Source organism: Alosa pseudoharengus, unplaced genomic scaffold (assembly GCF_046254945.1).
Source record: "Alosa pseudoharengus isolate Yale_2024_CS ecotype anadromous, Long Island Sound unplaced genomic scaffold, YU_APseudo_1.1 YU_APseudo_1.1_scf_5, whole genome shotgun sequence".
NCBI lineage: Eukaryota > Metazoa > Chordata > Actinopteri > Clupeiformes > Clupeidae > Alosa > Alosa pseudoharengus.
The window spans coordinates 35,628,424-35,654,698 of record NW_027468837.1 but is presented as its reverse complement, the minus strand read 5'-3'; the positions used below and the strand labels follow the sequence as shown (position 1 = coordinate 35,654,698).

Below are 26,275 nucleotides of genomic sequence, written 5' to 3'. Positions count from 1 at the left end.
ATATGCCGCAGCGCCCATAATGTCTCTGGCCGCACCGCTCTCACTACGGAACCGGCGTAAATTAAGCGCGTCTCCACTTTTTAGTCTAGCCTGCCACTTATCTGCCAATCAAAATAAAGAAAGGGCTACACAATCGCAAATCAGAAAATAGCACTATTGTATGACCCAATGACTGACATATTGTCACATTATAAACATCTCTCTTTCCAAATAGGCTTAATAATTGTATTAGCACTAAATAAATTAAAGTGTATTGCATAGTCAATGTTATAGGTCACTTTTTAAATCATGTCATATTTTATAATTATATCCTGGCCATGGATGCATTAATCATTGCATCTGTCTTTCAAAGATGTCAGGTAAAAAGCAATTAAGCATCCTCTCATTCGGCCTGAGAGCCCCCTAAAAGGCCAGGTTAGAGGATGCTGGCCCAGAGAAGGTGGTGAAAAGTGTAGGCCCATTATTGAATTATCAGTTCCATGTGTCAAATCTTTTTTTCTGCAAGTCTGAGCAATTCTAAATTATACTTATGCTCCATTTTGAGTTTTTTGCTCAACATTGCACATAATCTACTTAGTAGTTTTTTGGAAAACAATCAGAATAACTGTGTGATGTACTGACACAGACTTACAAAGTCATGTGTATGTGCAGAGAGGGTGTAATGATACAAAGATACAATGAGATTATGACACTGTGTGAGGTATAAATGTGTGTGTGAGAAAACAACTGATGGTCTCTTGGGTGCACAGACTTTGTCTCTGTATCCTGATTGCCTGATGCTTATGAGACTTCTCTGCGCAGACATTAAATAAACTACAAACGAGAAAGACAAACTCAGACTTATTTCAGACTCAGTTTTTACAGACCTTTAAGCTAAAATTTTCTTTCACAACTAGCAGGCTAGAATTTTGGTTTGTCTTTCTGCCGGATAACAAGCATCTCTGAACTGACCACATTTCAGCCCTCTAGGTTTCATGCGTGCATTTGGATTATACTTCAGCGGTTCTGATATGGAATGACTACACTAAATAAGGAAAATAATTACAAAAAATTACAAATCTTCACAATTCCTATTTCAATTCAATTGGTATGTATAGGATGGAATATACATCGGTTATGATCTGTTATAGCACTGTTCCAACGTCAAGAATACTCTGAAATTCTCGCCCTTCATTCTGAGAATTTTCAAGGATGCATCTGTGGATGAACAAAAATACCCATAATCCTCTGCATTGACATGCATCGGAGCATCGCCCCTACTGAAACAGAAGCATGCAGTGGAAGCGTTCAGGCAGAACCGCAGTGACGTGCTTGTCCACACTAGCTAGTCTGTTCCAAAGTAGAGTCTGAGAACGCTAGGGAGGCCTCTAGCCTTATCTTCGTAGAACCCAATTTGCAAGGAATCATTCGATCAAGGAAGCTGATCAGATGAAATCAGATGAAAAGCCATCAGGTCTCGGAAAACCTCTGTCATGTGTATGGAATTGACCAATCGCAAGCCCCGCCCATCAAATGCAGATGAGCCAATGGCAGTCCATAGCAGGCAGACACACTCCGTCAACTTCATCTCACGGCTCACGAAATGTTTTGGGAGCCGTGATTTTTGTTCGGTTTTATGGGATTTTACAGTGATGTGAGTTGAAAAGGATGGCCAAACAACATGTATGGGATTAACGCAACACCGATACACAGAATAATGGCTTTCACTCTTGATTATGCTGTCTGTAATTATGCTAAATTAGATTAAATTCTCTCCTCCCAGCTCTCCCCTATTTTAAGCAAAGTGTTAAATGTTATTGTTACCTAGCAAACCATTTATCGAAACAGTGCTCCACTACATCTGTGGATTAAGCCACACAGTCAACTCAATGTAAGTAAGATAGACAAGGGTGTTTATAGACCTCTGAAGTTCGCCTACAAAAAAGAACCAAAACGGCCATCTTTGCCCATATAAGGAAATCCGGTTGTTAATTGAAGCTAACTACCTATGGCAAGTTGCATTGCAAAAGTGTGTTTGGGAAACATCTGCATTTCAGACTTTTTCATCCCCGCGAGAGTTTAACAGGTGCGATAATTAAAAATCCCCATGTTATTTTCCCATAGGATAAATCGCCAGATACCGGATGTCAAAGATGGCTGCTTTTTTGTAGGTGAACTTCAGAGGTCTATTGTTCTAATGTAAGCCAGCATTGTGTACAATATGATTGTCACTTGGAGGAGACTTGTAGTTATTACACGGATCTTCATAATGCTGCAGAATGCTCCATTCACTTGAATGGGCCTTTCCAATGTTTGGAGATCTGATATTTCTGAATAACAGACCGTTGCTAAGTATAACAGACCGCTGTCAAGGAAAATGGGTTTTGTGCTTCTTATTCACGTCTTTCATATCACTCCGCAAGTAGTCCAATCACTTCTTGCAATGGAACTTCATTCAAAAGCGAAAGCAGATAGTTGATCAGATGTTGGTCATGTTCCTTCACACGTTTGAAACACCTACTCTTTTATGGTTCCTTCTTTTTCTAACTATTTCGTACATTGTAGAACAACACTGAAAATTATGACATAGGGTTATGTAGTAAACAAAAATGTGTACACAAAGGTAATTGTTTTGGCAACACAAAGGTAAATATTTTGAAAACTTCAAAACTTTTCCTGTGAAGACAGCATTTCACACTTTTGGCATACTCTGGGTGTTCCCATACTGAGCTGCTTTTTGAGTACTTGTGTTAATTGAGAAGTATTGTAAATGGCTCATCTCATGATGATGGTTGCTGTAAAGCAGTCATGAAGGTAAACGGAGGCTATTAAATAATCGGATTCATGAAACTCTGTTAAATATATATGTTTTCATGCATCATCATAACCAGTTTCATGAAAGAATCACTAGATGAACATATTTTTTTTTAGTCTGATGGCAAAAATGTAATCATTGTAAACATGCTTCACTTTTTGTGGACTGGAAAATATCTTCTAATTACACAGAATTTTTGCTCTGCCTCCTTCAATATGTAAGCTTCATAATATTACACCTGGTCTGTCTAGTTCTGTAATAGTTCATGTACCTTTACAAACATAATATTATCAACGGGGCATGAAAAACCAGGCTATGCATATGCTTTAAGCCAAAATGGTAACTGTGTTCACATGGCTATGTGATAGAGTAAGACAATGATTCAATTAGTTGGACTTACCTGCTTAATTGAAGAATGGCGATATTTTTGCTGTTCTCTACTTTCTTAAAAGAGTGTAAAAAAAATAGCGCCCAGTCAGCATGCAGCAGCCGTTGGCAAGGATTAGCCTACTGGTTCTTTTGCATTATTGTAATGGACTTCATCCTCTTCTAAACAGATAGCCTTCAGTCCATCTGGAAGCAATTGAATGATATTATACAGAGCAACAGTGCTTCTTGCCAGTTAATCCCCTTTAAAATAATTTACTGCAATAATTTGCCAAAAAATATCAAGCCAATTGAAATTGGTGCTGCCTCTTAATTCTGACAAATAACTGGATCACTGCAGAGTTTTAAACCAACACAAAATCATAGATATAGACTCCTGCATAAACCATTTTAAGCAAACAAACACCTCACCTCACAGTGCATAAAAGAGAAAAACAGCAATGCTACCAACACATCCATAGCCTGATGACTAACAGACCAAAGCAGATGCACCCTGACAAGACCAAGAGCAACGGAAATGGTGGATTCCAAGATTTACTTGAGGAGCCGGTTGTCTGCAGACCAAAAATCCCTCTGCAATTTTGAACAGATTAATGGCTCCATGAGGCCAGGCGTAACAGCAATATTATGACGGGAACATAGGGAAAACATGCAATAGCACTGAACCATAAAGAAATTCTTCATTTATATGAGGGCCAACTGAATATATTGAAATTCATCCTCACACCACAGTTCTTGGACTACCAGTTATTATTATTAATAATAATATATTTTATTTGCAATGCACTTTACATTCCCAGGGAATCTTAAATTGCTTATTCTCAATGCAAGCATTTCCAAAAGGCTTCACATTCCAGGAGGACAGAGAGGTCACAATGGTAGTTGGATGGAAGATGGTAATTTTCAAACATGATAAACTTAAAACTTAAGTGGTCTTCAAGTGACATGAAGTGCTGTTACTTGCCTATATTCATTATTTGGATAAATTAAGGGTAGGCTTATCAGCACGATGATATTTTTAAAAAAGTATGACATTTACAAGTTAGATATAAATTCAAAACACACACAGACAAATCTGCAGCCGATATAGGCTACACGATTATAGCAGTAGCCTACAGTAGGCCTAGTTTGATCGAACGCAATCCAACTGCAAAAATACAAAAGCATCGAAAAGAAGGTTGCTAGCATGCTGTCATCTCTTCTAATCATTGTGCTGAACGCTTTTCTATTTAAATATATCCATTCAGCACATAGGCTATGGCCTAAAAGTGAGAAAAGTCACAGTTCCAAAGTCTGAGTGTCAACATTCACTGCAAGTGGATCATGATCCTCTGTTGCGAACTGTGTCAGAGAAAAAACGCCATGCTCCATCAGTCATCTTCAACTGCACCAGCCATTTGCAACACAGTGGGGTCATCAGGTGAGCAAGCTGAAGTGGACTGACAGCCACACATTTTGTGCCAACCTATGGTGTGCACTGCCAACTCAATTTTATCCCTTAGCCCGTGCCTGCACAGCTCACCTGATCCAAAAGCTGATCTTGGTTTAGCCAGTGAGGCTTCAAACAATAAGTATTAATGGACATCTTGCTTCAACATTTTCACTTGCAAGAAGTTGCGACTTGCATTATCATCCTACTGATAAAGCAACTATATTCGCAATTATTAATCCAGTCACATGGGTCTTATGGGTCCTCCTCCTCTTTGGTTCACGTGGGACTGGACCACACCAGAGACGGGAACATTTCTACGCATGCGTTAAAGAATTGCCGGGTAGCATCTAGCGAAACCAAACTCGCAAGGATAGTAGGAAGCTAGAACGAGGCATTTGTCAACCTAAATATTACACAATTCCTGGATTAGAGTGTTACACCACAGCGTATAAAGATGTCGGACGACGAGGTACGTTTCTTTTTGGTTTGAATGAAAATATTGTGATCGTAATTGGAATTGAAACAATTGTAAGGCCTAGTAGCCACCTATGGTAGCCACTAACGTTACACTGGTTCACACGTGAGCAGCTGTCGAGTACGATGAATAAGGCTAAAGTTAGCTTGCTGTGAGCGCTAGCTAACGTTACAGTGCATTGTCATTACATTTAGTGCCATAGTCAACGCTTTCACGCATACATGTTGATCTCCAACATTGTGTTTTGTCTGACTACAAATAGCCAAATATTGCAGAGAGTGAATGCCACACAGAAAGTTAATGTGGTTACCGTGTTGCTTGCTATCTTACATCAGCCTGCTAGCCAGCTAATTGCTAAATTAACGTTAAATTACATTAGCGGACACTAGCCCTTGCTTTAGCTCAGCCAGTGGATCAGCAAATGATTGATATTAAAAGCAAGGGTTAGCAGTATTTGTCGTTACCAGAATATTGATAATATTGGTCTGACTAGTTGTTCATGTTCAGTTTTTGAGTGTTGGGTTACTTGAATCATACAGGAGTTACAGTAAGCATTTCGACTAGTAGCCTACTCAAGTCAGTTCACTGAATAAGTGAATGTTATACTGAGCCATAATTAGCCTCTAGTTTAAGCAGTTAAATAATCTTTCCTTAAGGGTTAGTGATTTAAAGTAGACCAACTTAGTGTCTTTTCTTCACCATAGACCTCATTTCTACCAATAGAGCTGTTTTTAACACTCGCAATAGCATTGGCTGGCAGTACATGTATGCTTTGTGATGCACAGATGATATTTGATCCAACAATGAGTAAGAAGAAGAAAAAGAAGAAGAAGCAGCCCTTCATGCTGGATGAAGAGGGGGGAGATGGGGCAGCTGATGAGCTCCAGCCTGAGACCAATGCCACCGAGGGAGATGGTGGTGATGAGAAAGACCTGGACCTAGATGAGGATGAGGGGAGGAAGAAAGGTGAGCTGAAGATGTGGGGGATGAAAAGAATAGATGTGACTATTTAACAACTTTCTGTTTTCTGGAATTCCTCTTGACCAACTTGACAAACTGTCTTCTCTTTTGATTAAAGACATGTCCGATGACCTAGATGACCTCAATTTCTTCAACCAGAAGAAGAAGAAAAAGAAACCCAAGAAAGACAAGATATTTGACAATGAGGTAGAGGAGGGAATGAAGGTAATCATTTTGGAATATTCTGGAACCTCATAAGTCTTGCACTGGAATGTCTGAGGAGCTTACTGTTTGATTACTTATTTTGAAATTTTAATTAAATTTTTGCCAATTCCTAGGTAGTCTTTCAGAGCTATGTAGCAGTGATCAGATAAAGGCACCAGTCAGGTTCAAATTCTCTCAAATGTACAGTTCACAGTTAATGGTTGCATTAGTTAGCATGAGTTCTTCATGGGGAAAACCTGTTGAGTAGGGGTGGGCGATATGGACAAAAATAATATCTCTATTTTTTGTGATTTTGACGATAACGATAATTAGTCGATATCCTTTAAAAAATGTTTTGAAAAAGTCTGAGTTACTTTACAGCTCATTATTTATGAATAGCATCAATACAATAATAACCAATAACCTAACCTGTGACTTTTTAACCAAATCAACCAATGCATTGTCACTCTGACAGATTCCAATTCTGCCCCCACTTGAGTGTGTGGCAATGACATGAGAAAGTCTGAAGCTGAAGTTCCTTTCAAAAAACTTTACTTAGGATTCACTGTCAAATGAAGCAGACCAACAGAGTGCATCTCTGTTATTTCCTTCGATGTTTTGTTTAAGAGCAATCATGTACAGTAGGCTAGCATTCCAAGTTACAGAATAGAAACTAATGCGTTAGCTTATGGCTAATGTATATGAGAATACATTAGCCATAAGCATAATCGATAAACGTATATATTTAGAGCGAATTTCAGTCCATTTACAAAAGGCTTACTTGAGAAAAGTTCTTTGCTTACAACTGACTATTAAAATACTCAAAGGCTAATGTTTTCTCTCCATATAATACCATGTAGGAAAAAACGTGACTGTCTCATTAATGCTACTTGAACAGAAGTAGCCGCACAAAATCCCAAGTAGCCCAACTAGCGATCATGTGACACTTGCTCTGCAGCAGCCAGGGGCTTCTCTCGCATACACCTCCTGGATTTAGTGAATGTATGAGGTTTCAATGCCTGAGTGTTATTTCCCCATAAGTAATTTAAATACTCGATAATTAGGGATGCACGATATATCGGCGGCCAATATATTATTAGCCGTTAAGTGAAAAAATGAAAATATTATTATCGGTCCGATAACCGAATTCTGGCCGATAATTTGCGCCGATATTTTTTAAAGTCCTAATTTAGGCCTACGTAAGGTCCGTCTGGCTATACTGAGCTACTTAAGCTTGGTTGGCTATACTTTTCCCTCAATATAATGTCAGCGGTGTGAATGTATTTCACCACTCTAACAAAATCTGTGGATATGCGTTCATTTGGGAATCTGTGCATCTCAAAATCCTCTCGTGAATGATCCGCCATTTAACCTTAACAGAGTGGAGCTCAGCCCTATCTAGAGCCGTCTTGTGCTGGTGTGTTTGCACTTTACCACACTGGTCGGGGAAACAAATAAACAAACTCGTTAGTGGGACGAGTACATAAGTAGGCCTAGTTCTAAGTTGTGTTTTAGTATTATATTTGCATTACTTTAGCTTGGGTTTTGTATTATTACCTAGAAATATGCTAACCATTCGTGCTTCAGTTCCAGACAGGTCATCATAATAAGTTATTAAAACCTTCGGGGCTACTCCTTTCATTTCTGCTGCAGCAGGTTGTGCGCAACAGAGTAGACGGACATAAGATGCAGTCTGAGGAGTTGCAGCTTTATTCAGTTACCCGCAGTTGAAACTAAACCTAAGTTTCCCTCACAAACACTGATTTGGTCGCTATACTGTAGCTTATTCCAAGTTGAGCCGTTTATGAGCGTTTAGTCCTAAATGAAAACGATTCAAACTCTCTAGCCACTCACTCGCAATTCACTGACGTCAGGTTCACTTAAAGGAGCCACACATACTGTAGGGCTAGGCTACTGTTATGTTGTTGACTGCCGTATTATTGAGGACTATTATGAGTTCTGTCCATCATTTGGTGGTAGGTAAAATTACTGCAATAAAATTATGCTTATTAAATGCTTTCCCCAAATCACTTTTAACATTTTTTTTTCAAGAGTAATATTATCGGTTATCGTATCGGTATCGGCCACAACAAACCAATAAATATCGGTTATCGTTATCGGCCCTAAAATTCCATATCGGTGCATCTCTATCGATAATGTAAATTTGCACATAGTTAAAACAACAATCACAATACTATCGCAGACGATATATATCGCCCACCCCTAGTGTTGAGCCAAAGTGCTTTAAAATTAGTAAAGTGATTTACAGGTTAAAAAGTCAATAGTTAATTATCAGATTAAAAAAGAGTAAAAGAAATACAAGTACGAGAATCACAGTAACATTAAAGACCGATCAAATATGGATAAAGTTGAGAAAATAAAAATGCAAATTAAACAATTTAGTAAACTGAAATGAGCTAAAAGCAATATAAAAAATATTCATTTTTAAATTTGACTTAAAACTGTCTGGTGGAGTAGAATTTAATATGGAGGGTGACAGAGTAGTTTTTGGGTGGATGACCTATCGAAGGGATTCCCAAACTGTGGTACGCGAGCTGCTTCTAGGGGGTACGCGAGATGAAAAGGGCTATGGCGGACAGGTGTAAAATGAAAATTTTAAATCTTTTGTAATTAATTCATGAATAAATACATAATTTCGAATCAGGTCATAATGATATGGAAACATGAAATTAAAGGATATCATTTATAAACTCTATGTGTTCATCAAAAAAAGGGCAGCTTATGACGCCTGGAATAGCTAATAGAATGCGTTACTTTTGAATGCGTTGGATGGTCCGTGGTCCGTGGGGGGAAAGTTTTGTGGATATAACAGGGGGGGGTGATAGAATGCGTTACGTTTTTATGTGTTTATGTGTCGGATGGTGGGGGTACGCGAGCCGAGTCGGAATGTAGGCGGTGGTACGCGGGGGGAAAAGTTTGGGAACCGCTGACCTATCGGAACTCTCCCTATTACCGCCGGTCCCGTATTTCCACCGTCTTGCGTGTATGTGTCACTTAATATCCATTTCTATACAAACCAAGACGGCGGATTCCTAAAGAAACGCAAGCACCCACACCATAGGTGTGTCTAAATTAGCTATGTACCAAAAATGACAATTTACCGTAACTCGAAGAGCTGTAAACAGTGTTGTAAGGCTGCGTGTACAAATCCGCTTGGAGCTCTAGTGGAATTTTTATTTTATGAAGAGAATTCTTGGTCTAGCCGTTCATGTGCCATTGAAATGGTGTAAATAGGCGACCCACCAGGCCAGCACTAACCTCCGAGCGTCGTAAACAAAATCGACTATTTCAGGCAGTAAAAGCCCCGGTAAGAACCAAACCAGATTTGGTTCAAATCTACACACCTATGGCTACTGAAAAATGTAAGGTTCATTTATCAAATGTTATTTTTAAGTATGAAAAAACATTATTGTTAGATTTTTTTCGAACAAAAGTGGTGGTAATTGGAGGCGTCACGATAAGTGACCTGGGAGCAGAATATGGACTTAACAAATCAATAATATATTCAGGAGCTAAACCATTTAGAGCTTTAAAAACAAATGGTAAACATTTTAAATCAATTCTGTATTTCACAGGTAACCAATGTAATTTAGCGACAACAGGAGTAATATGCTCACATATCTTTGTTCCAGTTAAAAGTCTGTTGGCTGCATTCAGAATAAGATGCAATTTTGTGGAATAAAGTGGACTGTGTCAACCCTATAGGGAGTTACAGTAATCCAGGCGCAGGGGTGGGTAGAAACACGTTACAAGTAACGCACATGAGTAAAAAAGTAACAATTGTTTTTAGGGTACATTGTCGGTATGGTCTCCCACCCCTAGTAAAAACTAAAAGTAACTTTTTACTTGAGTAATTTATTAACAAAGTACTTTTTTAGTTTTACTTGAGTAGATTTCTCGGATCGGAATATTAACTTTTACTTAAGTAATTTTTGAAGGGAGTAATTGCACTTTTCGTTGAGTATAGATTTTCAGTACTCTACCCAGCCCTGTCCAGTCTTGATGTAATGAAGGCATGGATCCTGAGCCAGTGCTGAGCCAGGGCTATATTCAAGCCTACAGGTGATAATGACCGGGCTTTAAGCACCAAGACTCAAAATACATTCGTTTCCCCATTATCAGGCTGATAGCCCCCTGTGTTGTCCTGTAACTGAATACATTGTTGATATTAGCTACTAAGAGGAGCATGTAGGTCACATTAAAATCATGAGTCACATGAGAGTGATATTCCAAAGAGGATATAAAAACCCGCAAGCACTGCCTGCCACAATAATGAAAGTAAATGGGGCCTAAAATTGAACCTTGGGGAATATCATATATAGTGGATGCAGAGGACAAAGAACAATTTCCTGTTCTGACAGAAAAAAATCTCTCACTTAATTAGGAAGAGAGCCATTTCAATACTGAGCCCTGCAGACCAACACCCTGTAAATGTTTGAAAAGGACCTTATGGTTGATTCTTGAACTGTAGTTGATAAGTTTCATATGATTGCTGGGAGTCAGTCAGTGCCTGTGCATCTTGTCTGGTGGTTCATTACACTTTTGATGGCACTGTCCTTTCGAGTGGTCTTTTTTTAACTGGTGTGCGTGCATGCGTGTGCACTGACAGGAGCTGAAGATTGAGGAAGAGCCTTCAGAGGTGCTAGATGATGATGACCTGTTGCTGCTGGGAAAGAAGAAAAAGCCAAGGAAGGTGGAATTTCTGGACGACATTGACAAAGAGAATGGTGAGTGAAGCTACGACCTTATCTCCATGCCCTCTCCTTAGCCGCATTCGGTCAGGAAGAGCATTGTAGCAATGTATTGACGAGAGCATGTAATCGTAATGACATTCAGTGTCTTGTAACGATTATAGGCGAAATAACTGTTACGGACAATTCCAACACTAAATCTGTGTGCGTTCAATCATTGCTGTGGCGCATGTGTGTATAAAAAATCTACAGGGAACGCAGCTGACATGCACATCAGGTGTGAATCAGCCATTAGGGACGTGAAATGTTGATGGACAGCTTAAGCTTTAATTTTAAATAATGTTGAGGTGACAAGCGATGGGCGTTGAGTGAATCACTGTATGTCTGAATGTGGCTTCAGGCATTCAACTAATAAAACCCTCACACTCTTTTCCATTAATCAAACAGGACATATCTTGCTGCAATAATGAATCGATTAATTGTCAAATATTGAATGATTTGGCAAATATTTTGCTTTTGAGTAAACAATCAATTAATGCTTTTGAGTAAACCATTACTTCATTTCTAAGAAATAAAGTTTCAAATATTTTCTGCTTCACTTAATCCTTTATGACTGTGAACTGAATATCTTTGCCGTGTAAACATAATAAGACATTTAACAAAGTAATCTTAGGCTTTAGGAAACACTGCTTAACATTTTGACATTTTTTCAACATTTTATAGACCAAACAACTACTCTGTTAATTGAGAAAACAATTGACAGATCAATTGATTATGAAAGTAATTGTTAGTTTTAGCCCTAAAATCAATAATGAACCTGCTATTGTCCTTGTTGATCTTCTTTCGTCTTATGTTCTCAGCCCAGGAAGATGAGGAGAACAAAAACAACGACGACATCATGTTCAGCACACAGACGGGACCAGATTGGGCCGGGTCAGAGAGAGACTACACATATGATGAGGTACGCCGCATTCATGTTACAGATCTGTTTGGAATAATCCAAACCAAATGGAATACGTTTGCATGGCATATAATTAGGGCTGTCCCAAACGTATTATTTTAAATATTTAATCTAGCTTTTTTTTAAATTGGTTGACCAATTTAGCTCATTTTTTCAATTTTTCAAATTATTATTTTCCATTACTCTGTCGGTTGGGTAAATAATAATATCACAATTAATATCAGTTTCTTGTTAACATTTCAATATTTATTGAATCATCTAAACAAACACTACTTTGCAGAGCAAGAGGTCTTATGTCCTTGATGATCATCTGTACTGTCTACATATATACTTTATTTTAGTAAAGTCTAATTCAAATGTCTAAAATTCAATTTCTAATTCAAATTCAAATACTAATTCAAATTTAATTTTCTTTAATTCACTTTATATTTCCTGTATGTTGTATGAGAATGCTGGCAAGCTTCTCTGGTTTACTAACATAGCTTCAGAGTTTGTTGTAGGTGGGCCAAATAAGTTTGAGAGAGGCTGGTCTAGGAGACGTGTTAGTCACTCACTAAACAGTACTCAGACTACACACAGAGAGAAGTGTCTTCTGTCTAGTTTGCAGGTCAAAACTGACGTCGATAAATATGCAACACTAATTTGGACGTGTCAAAGCAAATTATCCATATCAACGAAATTACGTAATCACCTGTTGACGTATTGTCCCTGCCCTAATGCAATGTTAAGTTTGTTTTTTTGTGTTTTATGCAGTATTTCACAAGTGTTTTACAAGAGTTTTAGGGTGTTGCTTTGATGCACTTTGATGACTGGTGTGGTATGTTGGTCTTACTTTATGGTTGCTGTAGATCCTGATAGCAGTGTGGCTTGACTTGGCTTCGGAACCTGATGCCGATGTGGATTCACTCACAATGCCTGATTTGGGTTCAACTCCTGAACCTGATGCTAATGACTGACTTGTAATGTCTGATTGGTCCTCAGCTGCTGAACATGATGCCAGTGTGCATTGACTTGTAATGCTTGATTTGTCTTCAGCTCCTGAACCGGGTGTTTAACATCATGCGTGAGAAAAATCCTGATATGGTTGCCGGGGAGAAGAGGAAGTTTGTCATGAAGCCGCCTCAGGTAGTCCGGGTGGGCACGAAGAAAACCTCCTTCGTTAATTTCACAGACATCTGCAAATTGTAAGTGGCCAGAGTTATGTGGCTTAAGTTGTGTTTTTTGTTATTGCATTGTTGTTGTGATAATTTCACACTTTCTCTCCAAAACTGAGCTTCTGGTATTCCCAGATAATACAGCTATTCCCCAACAGATCAAGTTTGGCCCATCTTAAACTGACCCCAGCTGAAATGGCACGTAACTTGGGTGTCACAATTGATTACTTACTAAATTTCTCTGAGCATGTAGCCTCAGTGTAAAAGTCATGTTGGTTTAAGATAATATTTATGTAACTGGAACTTTTGAAACAATTACAGAAAAATGTGAATGCTTAAAACCGGGACAGCTTGTAACCGCACCTTTTAGCCAGCCAGCTGGTTACTTAGCCATTAAAGTTAACCAACTAACATTACCTAACTTGCAGGCTGTGAAATTACATTTGTTTTCATGACATTGTGAGCATGCAGTTTTTGAATGATGGTGTAACGTTACAACTGCTGGTGTTCTTAAAAATAAGATAACTGTCTCTCCTCTGATCAAAACTCTGCCGTATGTTCTGTCATGAGATAACCAACTGCGATTCGACACAAAAATTGTGTTGTTAGGAAACTTTGAAAACAGTTAGCATTTGACATTTTCCCGTGGCAGCTACAGTCTTAAGAAACTAATGAATATCTTTTGGGATATGATTTCACGCCAAACTGACATTAAAATGAAAACGGCAAGCAAAAATAGATGATGAAATGTTTACAACCATGTCTGTCAAAATGACAGGACAATGAGAAAATCTATCGCAATCTCTGGATCAGACCTTGTAAAACACAGTGTGCTACACAACTTGTGCAGGTCATGGTCCTTTTATATTGCAATCCATGGATAGCTGGCCTACCTCCTTGTGTCAGCCTTCCATAAACACTAAGAGGTCACAGTCAAGACTTGTTCTATGATCCCTCGTTGGTGGAATGATTTACCTACTGATGTTCTTTCTAGTGATAGTTTTGGGATCTTGAAAAAAGTGTCTAAATACTGATCTGTTTACCTTATATCCAACTAATATATATACTGCTCAAAAAAATTAAGGGAACACTTCAATCATACACTGGATCGGTACTCTGACACTGTTTGGTTCTGAGCACAAGTAAAACTTTTGAGGTGAGAAATGGGTGGAAGGTTTCAGAAAATGTGTTTTAACAATTGTGGAAAACTGTAAGTGTTCCCTTAATTTTTTTGAGCAGTATATTATAACACCATAGATATGTATCTAACATGAGTTGTGGTTTCTATATGTCTACGTTTCTTTCTTTTAAATTTTATTGAATCTATATCTTGTTTTGTATTATTGCTATTATGTAGGCTTTTATGACTTGTTAATGTAATGTTAATGTTTATTGATGTCATGAAGTCGCTTTGGACAAAGTGTCTGCTAAGAATCATAAACATAATTTAATTTTCATTCCAGATTGCATCGACAGCCTAAACATTTATTGGCATTCCTACTGGCTGAATTGGGAACATGGTAATTCTTTTTTCTTTTTTACATTTTAAGCTTGGTGCAGTGATTTGTAATGGTTTCGGAAAGCACAGGTTTTGTGCTTCTTATTCACGTTTTTCATATCACTCCGCAAGTAGTCCAGTCACTTCTTGCAATGGAATGGAGCAGACAAATCAGCTGTGTTTGAATTAAACAATGTTTGATTCAAGTTCAGCTTGTATTGCAAACTATTTGTTTCTCAGCAAAAGCCATGATGAAACGGTAACAAATAAATGTAAAGAGTCATATCATGTGGAGTTAATTTTTTTGTTTAGGCAAGTAGCCGTGTAATAAGCGGGATAATGTATAGAACGCTGGTCATTATCGGAAAATAAGTGCCTTCAGGATGCGTCGGGGTCCTGTTCGCCCTGTCGGGACTTATTTTCTGATAATGACCGGTGTTTTATACATTATCCCTTACTTATTGTTCTTTTGAGTGAAAATGCTGTGTTGTTTCATTGTGTTATTAAGGTGGTTGTTTTTGGCTCACTGGAGTTTGTGTTTCCTTTCAGTGGATCTATAGATGGAAATAATCAGCTTGTCATCAAAGGCAGATTCCAACAGAAACAGATAGAGAATGTCTTAAGAAGATATATAAGTAAGTGTGACCTTACTTTTTTCACAAGTAATGAACCAAATTTGCTTTCTTGATAAAATGTATTAAAATAAGTGAAACTCTTATTAAATTAAGTCAAATGATTTTTCTAGAAAGCGCTAGGTAAATGTTCCGCTCATTTACATTTCCCTACAGTACTCCGTTTGGAATAGCTCTCGTTCACTTAGTTTACTTCGTCAACTTGTCTCCGAACAGAGGGCGTACCTGAGAGCGAATACGTTTAAGTTGCAAGCCTAGGGCTGGGCGATATGGACCAAAACTGATATCCCGATATTTTGGGGCTGATTGGCGATATACGATATCGATACGATATATTTCAAACAGAAAGAGCGAAGTGCTTCATATATTCACTCAACACAACAATTATGACAACACAGCCAGTTTTAATTATATTCATTTCAGACTGCTCTAACAGAGCTGTGCAAAAAAGTGTAAACAATAACATAGGCCTACAATAGGCATAGGCTACAGTTGCTCTGATAAAGCTGTGCAAATAACAAAAGACCAAAAGTTGACCCTGACTGACAACGCAGGCCTACATTGTACTGCACAATGCAATAGGCTATTTTGGGCACAACAATATTGAAAAAAAACTGCAGTTTTTTTTACCTGTAAGGGTTTGATAGGGCCTAGATGACAAGCAAATGTAGACTATGATGGGCTAGACATGTTGCTATCAACAACAAAAATAGTTTTAAACAATTAGGATACTTAAACCACGTAACTGAGTCACTCATCAAGAGTGTGATCGACGCTACCGTCGTTTTGTATGTGTTCATTTTTGCATGTTCCGGTTCGTAAGAAAAATCCCTATGCACGATTGAATGGGGTTTCAGGAATCATAAAAAATGATGCCCTAACTGCTCGCGAGTCGTGTGCATATCCTCTTAATAAAATCAGCGTGTAGGTTGTCTCCCTGAGGACTTTAGATCTGCTAATGTATATCGCTAAACGCAAGCATTCATCAGTGTATTTAAATTAGCTAGGCTATGTACCAAAAATGACATTTTACCGTGAGTCGAAGAGCTGTAAACAGTGTTGTAACTTAAATCTGCATGTACAAAACCGCTTGGAGCTCCAGTGGAATTTTGATTTCACAACGAGAATTCTCAGTCTAGCCGTTGATGTGCCGACGGAATAGGCATCTGCACCAACCTCTGATCAAGGTAAACAAAATCTGACTCAGTGTGTCCATCATGTTTGAAAGTTTGTAGTGCTGCGAGGGAGAACGTGCACACGCAAGGGGCGCAGTTGAGCAGAGCTGCGGCTATCTGAATGGTCTGAACACAGAAGAGCAAGTGGCTTTGATAAAATGGCCCATTATTTGACATAATACCGGTATTACGATATTGTCTCAACTACATATCGTTTTCAAAAATATATCGGTCGTAGTCGTAATACCGATATATCGCCCAGCCCTATGCAAGCCTATCGTTGTCGTTGTGTCCCCCATGGTTAACATACAGTATTCAGGGTGTCTGCGGGGTTGTAAAAGGTATTAAAAGGTAGTAAATTAAATTAGCCAAATTTAAGGCCATTTAAAAGTATTAAAAGGTAATAAACGTCATCTGATGAGGTATTACATTTTCAAACTACTAACTCTGAGGTTTTTCTATTTGTGTTAAGTGCAGGCCTATCTCCTAAAATTCATGTGAATTTATTTATATTATATTAATTATCTGTGCGAGGACCTGAGCGATATGTCAGTGTGCGTTCGCGGTAAAGAACTTTAAGCGCCCCCTCAAACTGGATATACGGCTAGCTTGCTGCCAAACTTGTTGCCAAAAGTTCGCTACTATTGACGAAGTCATGGGAAAATGTCATTTTTCGGACATTTAGTTAGAGGACTCGATCAAAGACTGGCTTAGGCTATAGATGTCTGACGATAGATGTCACCTGGATGGGAGTGAATGTATGGAGTCTACTAGCCAGCAAACAAGAATGCAGACTAGGGCTGGGATAAACGATTATTTTTTAAACAAATAATCTAGCGATTATTTTTTCGATGCATCGATTAATCTAACGATTCATTTTTTCAGTCCGATTCAATTTCGATTCGATTATCTCCCCATTAATTCACTATAATAGCAACTTATACATGTTTATTTACATATCTGAATGAAAAAACATGAATTTTTTAACATTGCAATATTTGTTTATTGCTCTTAAGATACCAAAATAAGACTACGCCTATACAAGTGTAAAGTAATGCATTCTTAGTCAGAGGTAGCATTCAATAAAGTTCAGTAGTGTATGTCATTTAATTGAGTGCCTGTCATTTTAAGACGTTCGTGTGGGAATCCTTGCAATTAACATTAACACAGTTAAAAGGCTGCTGATGTGTGGATGCAATTCATAACGTAGTCAGTTCTAATAACGGTTCGTAGGGCCTACTTCTCCTTTGGACAAGCACTTTTGAGTCTTGGAAAACACTTTTCCATTTACATCGGGATTTTGCAAACATTCCGAGTCAATAAAACGAGCCCTGCATGAGTAACGAATACAAGCAGCTGCAAGTAAGCATGCTAAACTTGACATCCAAACAGTATTCTAACGTTAGCTTTGAGATACTGCTTGATTGCATACTGTAACTTAACTTAGTTTAGTCTCCTCAATGTACTATGTTGTGATAAGACCTTAGCAGAGTTTAGAGTTTACTTTAACTTTTAATGCAGTAGTTTTGAACAAATTTGCGCAGCATGGTCACGATGCTAAGCGGATTTAATAGCAATTTAGCCCACTGTTCTATGCAGTGCTTCTATGTGGCAACAACAATCCTTCAACAATCGTGAATATTTTGTTAAATGCATATGCAGAGGAGCAGCGGGCTCGTTACGAGAGAGAGCGGGCGGGGCGAGGAAAGGCTGTGTGAGTAAAAAGTGCAGCTCAATGAAATTAATTTATCTTATCTTTAAAATAGTAGGCCTACAACATGGAACAATGTGTTCTATCAATGTGTGGTGGCCGGTTTTGATTTCGTGGTGCCCAGCCACAGATTAGTCAACGTATGGAAAACACTGAAGGTGTAAAATGTAAAAATATTTAGCAGCACACGTTATGCTTGACGAATCGACGCTCATATTTTGCATCAACGTATTTTTTGCGTCGACGTCATCGATTGCGTCGACGTCATCGATTACGTCGACGCGTTGTCCCAGCCCTAATGCAGACGTAGTAAGAGGTGGAAGAGTCTACTGCCTGCCTCAGTGGCTCATCGGCCACGTAGGGCTACTGTCTCTCCACATAAATATGCGTCATTGAGGCTTAATCAAAGCTATCAGTATGTCTACGCTACCAGTTGTCATTGTCATCCAAAAAAGTAATGTTCGCGTTTTCAATGACACAGGCTGTAAGAGCAGCAGACATAGCCTAAACTAGGCCTACATACAGTATCACAATAACCCCTTTTCAAATTAGAAGTCCCCATAAAGGCCTTTTTATTCAAACAAGTATATAATTAAATGAAAGGGGGAAAAAAAAACAAGAATATAACATGTAAACAGATGTAGATAGGGGGTTATTTGCAATGAGCTGCCTTGACTACAGAATAAAGGTAAAACATAGGCCTGACAGTGTTGCTTTGTTTAGGCTATAAGATAAGGTTTAGGCTATAACATTTTCTACTGTCAGTAAATGTCATGTTAAGGTTAGTTTAACAGGTGTGTCCTTTACACATTATTCAAAGCTTGCTCAGGAGCTATACTCCCTTGATGTAGTATGTGATGAGATCAAAGTCCCAATAGATTTGCTTAAAATTTGTTGAATATAACAACCTGTGTAGGTTTTTATAGGCTGTATTGTAATATGCTATCAATATATTATAATATAATATATTTTAAATCAATTTCCCAGAAGTCATCATTTAAGGGGTTATTTTTCAAAATTTTCGTCACAGGGAGCATGCAGGCCCAAAAGTATTTTATCACATGGGGCCCTCATTCTCCAGCATTCTCTACTAGTTGCAGCTCGAAGTCATGTTGGTATTAAAAAATATTGTGAAAGTATTAAAAAAGGTATTAAAATTCAACTTAAGAATTTCTGTATATACCCTGAGTATGCCATTACCAAACGTTAGTGATTGAACTCCAGTGATTTCAAACTTCAGACAAGCGTCCACCAACCAGGAAATAAAAGTTTGCCAATGGATCTAGGCCAGACTCTCTGCAAAGTCAGTGAGTCTGGTATCCAAGCTAGGTAAATGTGTCTATATACTAAAAGCAATATCAACTAGATTTATTTTTAATCTTAATGACATTAATAACACTTGGTCAGACAAGCAGTTTTTGAGGGAATACCGAAACTACCCATGTTTACATGGACTTTTTTTTTTTTTTTGTCATTCAGATTAAACTATTCCAATTACAAAATCGTGCCATCATTTTACATGGGGTCAGGTGCTCTTGAATGTCCAACCAGGCTGCAGCTCCGGAAGCACGGGTCAGCTGTCCGTCACGAATGTTGGGAAATTAACGTTCTAAAGAATATCTGGGTTCATTGAATTCAACATAGAATTTTAGAACCTTCAATTGTTGCGGAACTTAGAATGTTCAAAAACCTACATCTTTAATGGTTAAAGCCAGCCTGCAGATCAACAATTCAGCAAATCCTCAGAAGCGATAGATCCTCCATCACTAGTGTGATATTATCCACACCGGTCAGACCATAGACTGCCAGACGCTTGTCTTTGAGGCAGCTAGCTAGCATGACCGCTCAGCAACGGGTCGGTATTAGATGCCATAAAGGCAAGACAACACCAGTGTAACTTATTTAAGTCCCAAGCGATGACCAAACACTGAAAGGACAGCTCTAAGGCCTAGTCCACACGTACCAAACAGACCTTTTTTTCCTCCGTCTTTCCTGGAACCGTATCAAGAATATTTGCATCCAAACGGATCCATCTCAACACGACTCAACACGTTACTTCATATCCCAGGCCTATAGGTGGCAGTGTTTGTTACAGAAATTGACCAAAGCTTGCGTGTTGTGTAGGCCAGCGGTCCCCAACCACCGGGCCGCAGGACATTCCTAACCGGCCTACGACATGAGTTTAAAAAAAAATGCATGCAAACTAAACTAAATTTAATTCGCAATAATGTCACGTTTTTACATGGCATAGGCCTATATGCAGTTGTTTGATTGCACGCATGTTTGCATTTTGCAAGGTCTATTTTCTTACGTCTGTCTGTCCCGCCTTCAACACTTTTACATATTGCCTTCAGCGCTGCGCAGCCTCAGGTCAGCTCACTTCACTTGATCAGTTCTTGGCGAACGGTAGTGTCACACGAAGTTAACTAAACTGCTAGAATGAGCAACAACAAAAAACAAGCATCTTTAGCAGGTCACTGGTGTACTGGCCAGAGTGTTTGAGTTGCGAGAGCCGCTGCAGAGATTTCTTACAGAAAAAAAGTCACCGTTAGCTGCACATTTTAGTGATGAGGACTGGGTGTCAAAACTCGCTTACCTGTGTGACATATTCGGATTGCTTAATGGCCTCAACCTGTCACTCCAGGGGAGAATGACGACTGTCTTTAAACTGGCAGATAAAGTCGCTGCATTTAAAGCCAAGCTTGATTTGTGGGGACGACGAGTGGACCGTGTATTTGATATGTTCCAAACAGTAGTGGGTTTTGGGAGAGACTGAGGCAGGGCCCTTTCTCTCGCAGCTGGTGCGCGATCACCTTGTTGCGCTTTCAAATGAGTTTGAGCGTTACTTCCCATCCTCCAAAGATCCACGGCAAACCAATGAGTGGGTCCGCAACCTCATGCATAAAAAAACACGGGGAAAAACAGTGTTCAGTCCACCAAGTCATAAGCTATCGGCGCTGCGCAGCACCAGCTGTGATCTTTATCCTACGGAGTGTAATCGTAGGTAATGTCATGTATGAAAACTAGTATTGTTAGGCAATACTATAAGTGTCAAGTCCAGGGCAGCTGAGGTGTGGCGATGACATCATCAATAAGCAAGTAGGCTATGCGGTTTCGCCGTCCAAACGAACTCAATGGGGCAACGGTTTCAGATTTTCCCCCTGGGACCAGGTTTCAAAAAAGTGCGGTTTCGGGCAGTGCGTTTACATGATTTGTTTGGACGCTCGGCCAAGACGAAGCAAAACCTGTGCGTTTAACCCAAAAAGCGTCTCCGTGTGGATGGGCCCTTAGTCAGCAGCAGTCGGACTTAAAGGACAATTCCAGGACAAAATTAACCTAGGAGTTAATAATACGTGTGTACCAAGTTCGTCCGTTCTCTGGGATATGTTTTCATGCTAATCGAACATGACCAGTTTTACCACAAACCGCTAATTAGCGTTTAACGCTAGTCTTCGGGGCACACGCAAAGTAAAAAGAAATCGCTATTTCTATACCACTAACAAAGCTCAAAATAGCACCACACTTCCACGGTAGCATAATGAGGGGCCCTACATGTAAATCGAAGCATTGAAAACTTTGTAAGTGTACACACAATTTATTAAAAAGATTAGAAACAGTACCGTTCACGTATACAAGCGGGCGCCATCTTGGGAAAAGTCACGTGACCGTTCAGCTTGCATTGCTCCAGTCCAACGTTGTGCAACGCGAGTTGAATTGTCACGTGGTAAAAAGCTGATTTAGTTATTGCTTTCATGTGGCTGTTTAAATTTAGATCACTGTCAACTATGACACCAAGATTTTTAACAGTATCCTTTGCTTTAAGCCCTTTAATATCAAGGAGAGTCTTTAAATTCTGTGCTTTTTTTTTGTTGTTGTTATAAAGTCTTGGCATTCAGCAATATAAATGATTTAAATGTTTCACAACATGATCGTAGTAGCACATAGTTAGCAGTAATTGTAAAACTGGTCGTGGAAGTAGTCCTGCTGTGTTTGGCTGCAGTGGGCACGTTGCACTGTGATGTGCACTTCTTTTTCCATTGCCCGAGTAACAACAGTTTGAGTGAGTGGTGACTGCAGCACTGCTGTAATGGCTTTCCTGCTGTCATACAAGCGTATGCCTTCCAGCCCCTCGTCAACTAACAACTGCAGAGAGCATCATTAACATAATAGTCTGTCTTTTTTCTGTAATTTTCCCTTCTCTGGGGATATGACCTCATTGGATTGAATTTGAAGTTGACAGTGATAAATCTCATGTTCTTTTGGGGTTACGGGGGGGAGATTTCAGTGATTGACACATCTACATTTACATATCTGGTGTGTATTATCAGTGTACGACCAAGTTAGGCTCATGGTCTGACAGGACCATGGCCATGGCCAGTAAGCTTTGTCTTATGAAATATAGTGTTGTCTTTGAGAAAGTACAATCTTGTGCAGATATACTCCATTCTCAGAAATTGATACCTAATACTCTATATAGGTATTCAGTATTTCCATGGTTGTTTTGTTTTGTTCTTTTTTTGAAAAATTACCAGTGTTAACTAATAAATAATCTTAAGAGACCAATGGGCACTAAGCTATACACAAGTTTTGTGCAGTAGAAAATGGCTGCTCCTCTCAACTGAGTATACTAATCCAAACTTTGCCTAGTGTTGTTTTTATTAATGTGTGTGTGTGTGTGTTGCAGAGGAGTATGTGACGTGCCATACGTGCCGCTCTCCAGACACCATCTTGCAGAAGGACACTCGGCTGTATTTCCTGCAGTGTGAGACGTGCCACTCCCGCTGTTCCGTGGCCAGCATCAAGACCGGTTTCCAGGCCGTGACTGGCAAACGGGCACAGCTCCGGGCAAAAGCCAACTAACCCACCCATCCCCCGTGCCCCTGCCCCTGCTCCCACCTCCTCCCCTGGCCGCCTCTTTTCCCTCCATTACCTCCAGGTGTGGAGGAGAGCATGTGGCAGGGCTCTGGGATTTTTATGGACTGTTTATGGATTCATTACCACTGCCTTGCCTACAACAACAGCAAAATAATGCTTAAAAAAAGAAAGAGAGAAAGTCAATAAAATGCTTACAAGTTGGACAACATTGTGCCAGTATGTTTTGTCCACAATATCCTAGTTGTTTTGGTTCGTCCAACTTGATAAAACTGTTTAAAAAAAACGTCCCTTTTGTTTGGGGTTGTGCATTCCTCTGAGCCTCTCCAATCAGCCATCTCAAATGCACATGCTGAGAAAGTTGCACATCTGTGCATAGTATACATTCTGTCTCAGAGTCTCTGGGAACTGTTATTTTTAGGGAAGTGGAGACTTAGGAAAATACACTTACTGCCCCCATTGTAAATGCAGTGCTTCTTGAGGTGTTGGGGGACTGACTGCCACCCCCATCGATGTTCAAAGCCCATGCTGATCAAGCATGGAGAATTGACCGTTTTGGTTAGCCAGGCAAAATATCTTTGTTGTTACACATGGAAATGGGTGACAGGTCTTGAAGTAGATGCAACAAACACAGAGGTTTAGTTAAAGCAAAGAGTCGTCTTTAATCAAATTGTAGATTCTGAAGGTGTGCCGTCAGATTGTTGTGGAACAATGATGACCAAAATACAGCACTCTATGGACCAACCTAATTTACAAAATGCAGTTTAAAAGATCTTCAACTTACATTTGAGCAAAGTCATTGTGTTGACTTAATTCGCTGCATGCTAGTGTCATTCAATGGCCTGCTGAAAGTCTGCATTATGTGACCACACCATATTATGTAAAACATTTTCACTTCATTATTTAATAAGGCATTTTATAATAATCTGCCGCATTTCTGAATAAACTGCGTGAATGCGATTTGTAATAAATTTCTCCACACTTTGTAATACATTATTACATATTGCTGTGGTTATTACAATATAAAGGGAGTTGCTTTATTTGGGGGGGGGGGGATGTAATACTATGGTACCTTAAAGGCACACTATGCAGGCTTTTTAGCTTAATATGCAAGTTTTTTTAGCTTAATTTACCTTCATTTACCAGCTTCAGAGTCATTGGAATGGTTATATGACTTTTTTCAGGTTGAATGGTGGCTGTCTCGCTTCCCCCTGCGCCTGTGAGCGGAAAAACCACCCTTGCAACTGTGGGCCGGCGGGCCGACTGTTTCAGTGTCAGGAAGTATAACGAGTGTAACGAATTGCTTTACTGCATTCAAATACACATACACGCTAGGCACCGGCTAAAGGGAGTTTCCCTGGAGTTTCTCAGACATTTGTCATGACGGAGCAAGCGAAAAATAAGCAACAACCGAAAAAAACAGTGAGGAAATTGCCAATACTGCATAGTTTACCTTTAAAGGCACACTATGCAAGATTTTTACCTTTAAAGGAAGTATCTGGAGTAAAATGCACTTTAGATCAATTTACGGATGATTGGGAGTACATATGTTGAGTTGACATCAAAATCATGTCATTCGGATGTGTTTTGAGAAAGTTCGATTTTACCGTTTTTAGTCAAAACTCGTTAGCCTGGAAGTGACCCGGGCATGTCATTTCGCCGCTACAAAACGCTATTTTTATACCTCTTCTACAGTTCCAAACAACATTACACTTACGTGGTAGTGAGTAGAGGGTCCCTAAAGCCAAACCGAAGTATCCTGAGGTCTTTATGTGGTCGGATAGAGAGTCCAGAATGAATTTCATCAAGCCAGTACCTTTCCGGAAATGTTGCTGCTGCAGCTGCCATCTTTAGGGGAAAGTCCGTAGGAGTCGATTGCCGAGTGTGGAGTAACACGCTCTGGAAATTCACAATTTCTTGTATACAAATAAATAGAATTCAGACGGATCTCTACATTCATTCATTCATTGCAAAACTGGACCAGTTGCCATAGCTTTAAAAATAAACAATACTATCAGAAAATTGAAATTGTTGTTCTAACTATATAAGTCTCACAATATTTACTAAAAAACGACTTGAGTTGAAATTACTTAAAAAGATCCATGCAAATTGTTACCTCACTGTTTTTAAGTTGAGCCAGTGTATTCTTTTTTAGAGTGCATTAGACTTCTACCCCTTTCCTCAATTCATTAATTTCCCCTCCGGCTTTCTCCTGCGTCCCGTTTAAAAACACAACGTGACTCTCGGTGAGCGCAGCCATAGGGCCAGAACAGGAAAAGTGGGTGCGAGTGAGTGAAAAGGTGAGTGACCGTTCTCGGAAGGTACATTGAGACACTTGGGGAGGTGCAGTAGGTTGCAATGACCAGCAGGCTGAACGCCTAAAGGATAATTGCGGTATTTAGCACTTTGATTCTGGTTTGTTTTGGATGAACTAGAGTGGTGGACACCGAAATTTTGATGATGGGTGCTGTCTCGACTTTTCTGAAAAGTCGAGACCGGACCAATCAAGATTTTGGTGTCCACCACTCTAGTTCATCCAAAACAAACCAGAAAAGGGACTCAAAGTGCTAAATACCGTAATTATCCTGTTAAATTACTAGAATTATAACATGGTCAGAAGAAGACATCCATTTTGGTGGGTTATTACTAATGCACCATATTATTATGCAACTCTACTAATGCAACTCCTACATTTTGTAATCATTTATTTCAAAATTCAGGGGAATTGATCGCACATTGCATTCAGGCAGTTTATTACAAAATGTGGCATGTTATTAAAGAATAGCGATTTATTACATAATGAAGAGAAAAATTATATGACATATTACACTTTCCAATCTGCCAATGGGACCTGAATGTAAGCAGCACTGGGAATGTCATCTTGGAGTCTCACACACAGAGTGGGTGTGTGTTTGGTGAGTTCATCATACTAAGCAGGAAACTTGGATGGGTGCTACTGCTGCACTAAGTTTATGCCAACTGTCAACAGGTGTAGTGTACTACAGTGAGCCAACTGAATGACCTAACTTCATGCTGAGAGACAGAGAGGGTTTAGCAGACTTTTTAATCATGGGGAGAAGTTATAGTGTAATACCAAAGTCCTTTTAGGCAAGTCCCTCCACTCGGCGGCCATATTGCAATGCTTTTTGGGGACTCATCGGGGATCCTCTTCGGCAGAAATGCGCGTGAGCAAGGCTTCACGACACCAATCTTGCTCCAGCGGCAAGTTCACAACACATGATTGGCACAATGTCTTCACAACACACCACATGATTGGCTCAATGTATTCACATGTTGACGTTTTGCCG

At 39.3% G+C, this 26,275-nt stretch overlaps 1 protein-coding gene across 2 annotated transcripts; it reads left to right on the top strand.

Moving 5' to 3' along the window:
• The first annotated feature begins 4,931 nt into the window (after positions 1-4,931).
• LOC143103892 (eukaryotic translation initiation factor 2 subunit 2-like) lies at positions 4,932-23,176 on the top strand. Of its 2 annotated transcripts, XM_076267751.1 has the most exons (9): positions 4,932-5,082; positions 5,874-6,054; positions 6,167-6,273; positions 10,883-11,000; positions 11,825-11,925; positions 12,961-13,109; positions 14,543-14,599; positions 15,127-15,212; positions 22,780-23,176. In XM_076267751.1, the coding sequence occupies exons 1-9, from the start codon at positions 5,068-5,070 to the stop codon at positions 22,953-22,955; spliced, it is 990 nt and encodes a 329-aa protein (XP_076123866.1). In that variant the 5' UTR covers positions 4,932-5,067; the 3' UTR covers positions 22,956-23,176. The 2 variants fall into 2 exon arrangements, with proteins under 2 accessions (XP_076123866.1, XP_076123865.1); XM_076267750.1 differs by lacking the exon at positions 4,932-5,082 and having other exon boundaries at positions 5,856-6,054.
• The last annotated feature ends 3,099 nt before the right edge of the window (positions 23,177-26,275 follow it).

Bases quoted from the DNA above. Each gene is read 5' to 3' on its own strand.
- LOC143103892 (XM_076267750.1), top strand. From the start codon at position 5,856: ATGCTTTGTGATGCACAGATGATATTTGATCCAACAATGAGTAAGAAG. The intron at 11,926-12,960 runs GTACGCCGCATT...ATTTGTCTTCAG, and splicing joins GAGACTACACATATGATGAG to CTCCTGAACCGGGTGTTTAA. The intron at 14,600-15,126 runs GTAATTCTTTTT...GTTTCCTTTCAG, and splicing joins CTGGCTGAATTGGGAACATG to TGGATCTATAGATGGAAATA.